We start from the raw sequence: 6,576 nt of genomic DNA, 5'->3' as shown, positions 1-6,576 counted from the left end.
ACCTGATCAAACAGTCATGACGTTATAGGATTATAATACTATCTTGTTTTAGGCCTTTGTATTTGTGTTTTACCTCATTATAAGTTCAGATGAAGAAGATGTTGTCTAACACTTCACTTTCAGAGCCTTTATTTTGCATTTATAAGCACCATACAAACATTTGATAAATTGTTTGAACTCTTTTTTATTAAGGAACACTATTTGGCAGTGATTGCAACATTTCCTATGAAAACATATTTTGTGTTATTAAAACAGCGTTTTACTATATCGGAGGAGCTATAGGTGTTGACAATATCATAAACTGTTCTAAACTAAGAAGTATTTTAATCATCATTTATCAAATGTTAGTGCTGCTTACATCTGATTCAGAGTGTGGCCATTTCATAATTTTACATTTCAAGCTGCAGCATTTTGAGCAAAGAAATGCTGTATGTTTGTAGCATGGTAGTCATCATCTGACCCCCTGAGTTCAGTGTCTGGTGTCAGGTTAATCAATAACACCATTTTAGTCTGTGCACCCTCATTAGTGCTTCAACCAGAGTCAATGATCCGTCTCTAACACCTGACTGAAGCATCGTTATGTGTGCTGTATGCTAATGAACGGCAGTGATTGCATGTAAACATTAACTCACCTGCAGACACTGTTCTCCTTAGGGATTGTGTAAAAACACATTGGCATGCACTTACACACTCACAGAACCACAAACACACCCACTTAGCGGTGTTCATTTTGTTCTAAATATAAAACCTGTGGATAAATGTATCCCAAGTTCCGGAAATGTTGCTATAATCTCCACAGTGTACTCATCGTAGGTTAATGCGATTACCTAATTACTGCATAAGTAATAGTAGGTTACTCATGCAGTGAGTAATGTGGTTGGTGGAAGCCCCACTAAGCTTCATCCTTGCGTGTCCTTTAACAAAACAAAATCTCCACGTGCACCATGTACACATTTGTTTTGCTGCGCAATTCTGGTTCATCTTCAGTCTTGTTTTTGTTAGCCATGCTAATGGCATGGCCAATACACTGACTGGAAATATCCCAGCAACCATTAGATAGATGCCATGAGATTTACAGACGTCCATGTGGAGGAATCCACTGATTTTGATCTCCTGACTCCTTATATGTAATAATGATAAATGGTTTTGAGGGAAATTGATCGATAACTGTTGATTTGAGTTTCCCATGAAATTTGAAACATACATTAACTTTGGCATTTCCCTCATCATGTCAAAAGTTCAACCAGTTTAATACAGATAGCAAATATAAATTCAAGCCATACTTGGGCCACATGCATAGTATCCACCTGATGTCATAGCCTAAATATGGCCTATACACAGCATGGGAGTCAGATGCAACTTCCACTTCAGGACCAACTCTGGTCTGTCACTTAACAGCTGGAATTTGCCCAGATGTGAAACAAGACAGTCAATGTAAAGGTCCGTAACCAGAGAAAACAACCAGCACAGACCATAAAAATACTGAGGTGTCTCAGGGCATAACTGTGCCTATACAGCCTCATGGGGCAGCTGCTGTGCCTGTAGTTTTCTTGTTTGCAGTGACTCTGTATTTACAAGTTTGCACATCTTAGGTTGTGCTTCCTGTGAGCAGTAATCCCTTTCCAAAGGTGGGGGTGGGTTAATCATGACTGGTTGCCGATCTTGTGTAAAAACGCGTGATTCAAAGTTTTATCCAAATAGTTACGGCTTTATTTGTGCATCAGAAAGTTTTCAGCCGTCACGCTATTAGCTACCCAGCAGCGTGTTTAGAGTGGGCGGCTGTTATGAGGTGCTTCTCTCCGGGCTTGTGTCAGACTTTCCACACATTCATATCACATATCCTCAATGCCATTAGACATAATCCAAACAATCTAATTCCTACAGCTGTTATAAACAATATGTGTCAGGGGCTTCTGGTCGTCGTTGAAGGTGAGGAATGAGATGGAGAAGTTCCCAGCATTCCTCGAGGGTTTCTATCGGATTCCACCGGAGCCTGAGTGATGGGACAACCTCTGTCTGCAGACACAACAACATAACAACACGCCCTTCTGTGCAGCATCCCCACCCAAGCCATAAGGTCTCCTCTTGGTTACAGTTTACTAAAACAGTAACGCTTGCCATCATTTCAACAAACCACACACATGATGATTTAGACACAGTTAAACAACTCAAAACATATATTCAATATCAGAATAATAGGACGGATTTGTTGCATTTAACCAATTACTGAATGAAAATGGATATAAAATCTAATCTTTTCTGCTCACTGTTTACTAGAAACAGGTGATTAATATGTGATTAACCTTGTAACCATTTGATCATCTCTACGTAATAGAAAATTAATAATCAGTGACACACAATCATAAAAACCTTTTTTTATGGTCACTGTCATCCCTGACTGTACCTTTTACCTTGAGTATAAAGTGCAGACAGTATATGGCCATAAAATATGTGTGTCGTTGTTGCCAGGAGACAAAATAATGCATCTGTTTTTGTTTTATTTTGTTGTTGTTGTGTTTCATCTCTTTAACCTCATTAAACTTCCCAAAAAGGCTTTGGAAAAATCAAATTCCTAAATAAATGACTGACATTTTTAAAAATTACGATACATTTCTGGATCTGATAAGAGTGCTATGAGTGTGTTGGAGTATGTACAACCATGTGTGTGTGTGTGTGTGTGTGTGTGTGTGTGTGTGTGTGTGTGTGTGTGTGTGTGTGTGTGTGTGTGTGTGTGTGTGTGTGTGTCACTAATGGATTGAAGGTGTAATTATTGCCTTATTCATGCCCATACACTGGAAATCAAGGAAGCAATAACAATTAAACGAGCAAGAGCAAATGTTTGTGTGTGTGTTTTAATGGTGACCAGGAAAGAGTCAGAATAGTTTTGTGTCTCAATCTCATTCAGACTAATTAGTGTCCAACAGAAGTTTGTCAAGTGTGAGGAGCTGAGGCGCAAAATGTGTTGCCTGGGGCTGATTAATCACTACACACACATACACACACAACACACAGACATACACCCACACAGACACACACCCTCCTTCTTTCTCCTCCTTCCTCCAGCTTTCTATAAAAGCTGCACCCAGTAGAGGTAAAGGGAGCAAAGCACAATCTCTATCAGCAGGGGACCAACAGACACACACACACACAAACACACTCGGGCACACACACACACAGATTTGCGCAGGGCTGTCATACACACAACACTCCTCTCCTGGGATATGAACTCTCTCGTCCTCACCTGTCTCCAGTGCTTGGGTAAGTTTGTACATTTATTCTGAGTTTGTGTGTGTGTGCAGAGGCAGGAAAATAAATTAAATTGTAAGAGGAGAAATGTTAAATGGCATAGAGAGTGAGGAGGCAAGGGATGTTCTGCTTTGGGGGGGGGGGGCGTGTGTCTGCAAGTGAAGACAAGTCAGGCAGGTTTTTAGAAAGAAATATTTGTGTCGTCAGAAGTGCAGCAACTCTGGTAGTGAGGATGGATCTGAACTAATCATTATCCAACAGCACCAGAAGCTGCGAAAGGTCAACATATTTCAGATTCTTCATTAGTCTTTGAATCTCTCTCATCTCTGTTCTTGTTTTGTTTGAATGATGCATTCAGGTACAGCACTGTTTGGGATGCGGGACTGGTTGTACTGGTTTTAGTGTTAATACAGCATCCAATTTACAGACTCAGATTACACTGAATATTTTAAGGTGAATGGATGAGTCAGGTGGAAATGGGCAGAGAAATGTGAATACAATGCCAAGCAAGCTTATGTTCCTGTTGACCATAGAAGATGAAGAATAAAAATGTGTCCTTTTCCTGATTGCCTAAAAATATATATTATAATTCATTTAATTTATCTTCATGTCAACAGGTTTCTAGGTTTGAAAGAACATTAATATATTTAAAAATGCTATAGTTGTAAAACCCTGTGGTCACCATATTACACCGCATCATGTGATGTGAACTTTGACCCTGATTGCTCACCACTTATCATTTTCATATCTCTCTGCATATTTGATCTCATTCATAAGCCTGTTTGTTTTCCGTGTGTCCCGTTGGATTTACAGTAGTCTGCAGCTGGCTAGGCGCTCAGGCATCTGAGGCCACGTACTCCAGTGGACTAGCTGGAGTGACGGGGGGTCCGGCCTCCGGTGAGGGCCTCCAGACTTTGATGAGCGACGATGACGAGCTGGAAATAGACGAAGACTTGTCGGGAGGAGACAGCGAACATTTCAGCCTTCATGGTACAACTAACAAAACCATCACACTTTGTCTTGATTGTTTTACTCAAATGATAGGTCATTTGTGATCAGTATATAAACTTAATGAAGAGGAAGAAGAAGAAACAAAACTATAGCTGATGTGACTCTTTATTTACATACACTGTATTCAGTGTGTGACATAAACAGCTGTTGGGACAGGTTTTAAAAAGACATTCCCCCTAAAACAGCTCTTTTGGGCACAGTACTCCATATTATCATATAAACCACTTGAACCTATGATGAGAAAACAACCGCAAGTTTGAACTGAAATGTTTCCTTCAACCCGTCCCCTCCTCTTGCAGAGTTGCATCCCAGTAACGAGAGGAAGAGGAGGAGAGGCAAAGGCAAAAGGAGGAGCAAGCACAAGAGCAAAAGCACGACTCCCTTCAACCCGGAGCACACGCTCTTCACCAACGGATACACGGCATCTTTCACCACCGTGGAGGATCCCTGCACCTCCACCCACCTGGGCTACTGTATTCATGGCTACTGCAAACACATAGAGGGCCTGCAGGAGCCGGTTTGCATGTAAGTGCAGCAGCAGCAGCAGCTCACTTAGGGGTGTATTCATTGTGGTTCAGCATGATGAGCAACATTTATTGACTCAGTTCCCATTGGGATGGACAAAATGTATTATTTCTCGGCTGATCAATTTGTTCTGTTGCGTCTCATTGTGCAGATGTATGAAGGGTTATGACGGGGAGCGCTGCGGGATCCAAACTCTGGAGGCCAAGGCCAGGGGGAGCAGCGACACCGAGCTGATACAGACGGTGTTGGTGATCATTGCTGTGGTCCTGTCGGTCATCAGCTGCACTGCCATCCTGCTCATGACCTGTGCTCAGTAAGTATGCATGTCTCTCACACACACACACACACACACACACACTCATAAATGCACTAAAAAGCTGACGGAAACACACCGTGCAATGACCCGGCCTCATTCACTTTACTGGCTGTTGTGATAACAGAGTGAAGGGAATGTGTGTGTGGGTGTTACTAGGTGGGAAGCCAATGAGGGATCTTGTTTTCTAATTATGAGGAAAGATAAACACAAGAAAGACAAAAAAAAAAAATGTTATAGCTGCCGCTTAGAGTTGCAAACTGAAGCAACTTTGGTGTTTTAGTGGATTTAAGTCAGGAAACAAAAACACTGAAACACCAAATTGCAATGTATCGATTATCAGCGTGGCCTGCCTCTCTCTTCTGCTTCGGTATTATATTTCACAAGAAGGTATTATAAGACAAGAACTGATGCCAACGGTTTGGAAACAAAGTTGTCTTAGTTGTCTTTTTGATCCTTTAAAACTCTTATCTGACAGATCAGTTGAGCTTTAAGTGATGAGGGCAACCATCCACACCCCGGCAGCAAATCCCAACACACATTAGAACCCACACATTAGAAACGTTTCTTGGCATCCAGACGTACTGACACATCAGAAGGGCACATAACACACCCAAACACACCCACTATGAAGGTATTGCTCACCATCCTGAAAAGAAGGCCTCAATATTCTCATGAACTTCACATTCTTACTTTTATTGCAGGCAGTGACATAAAATTGTGCCACATCGACAAAAGCATACATTACTCATACTTTATTATAAAATATGTATTACATCCTGCAGAAGTTTGACGAATAACTCACAAGAACCTTATCAATATACAACCAGATTATAACAGTGCAATTACAGCTTTACAGCAGGTGCACGCCAGCAATATTGAAGTTAGAGGAGGGTGGAGAGAAAGTGGAACTTATTACTGTGAGAGCGAAATGACCTTATGGTTGGTTTCTGATCATAAAATCAACAACAGGATTTATTTCAATAATCAATACTGTAATCCCTAGAAGTAACCGCCACAACAGAAACAGAAACACACCTTGCATTTCATTTGTTTAGATAGGATCAAAGCCATGTAACCGATTCTGCACTCCTGCCTTTCAAAATAGCTCCTGTGATCATCTGATAATCACAAGAGGTGTACACAGCCTTTATACTCACGTTGAATGTGTTTTGTAGTTACAGGTCACATAAAAACTACCTGGCATCCTACCTGGGAACTGGGACGGAGCAGGAGAAGTTACAGAAACCTGTTGGTGACGTCGTGGTGTGAGGGCGTTGAGTTACGATGAGGTAGGTGTCATGTTGTGGAGCTTTTAACTGAATTGTGACAAGTTTGCTTTTTGTTTGTCCAGATTGTCCTTAGCAACCATAAAGCTGATAGCCTTTGAGTTTCTCCTGTTAAAGTAGTCCGCTTTTTTGTAATGAGTTTAATTGTGTGTTGTTATTTTTTTTAATAATCTTAAAAACAAGAAATATAAC

General features: G+C 41.0%; 1 protein-coding gene across 1 annotated transcript; it reads left to right on the top strand.

Annotated features, from left to right (window-relative positions):
- Window positions 1-3,221: 3,221 nt before the first annotated feature.
- areg (amphiregulin) lies at window positions 3,222-6,367 on the top strand (the record flags this gene model as incomplete). The annotated part of the gene is made up of 5 exons (XM_083979884.1): window positions 3,222-3,258; window positions 4,060-4,236; window positions 4,557-4,782; window positions 4,934-5,095; window positions 6,274-6,367. 5 exons carry the CDS (start codon window positions 3,222-3,224, stop codon window positions 6,365-6,367), a joined length of 696 nt encoding a protein of 231 aa, XP_083836010.1.
- Window positions 6,368-6,576: the final 209 nt, after the last annotated feature.

Source organism: Trachurus trachurus (assembly GCF_905171665.1).
Source record: "Trachurus trachurus genome assembly, chromosome: 9".
NCBI classification, from domain to species: Eukaryota; Metazoa; Chordata; class Actinopteri; order Carangiformes; family Carangidae; genus Trachurus; species Trachurus trachurus.
Note: the sequence above shows the minus strand (reverse complement) of the source record. Positions and strands in the feature narration are given on the sequence as shown.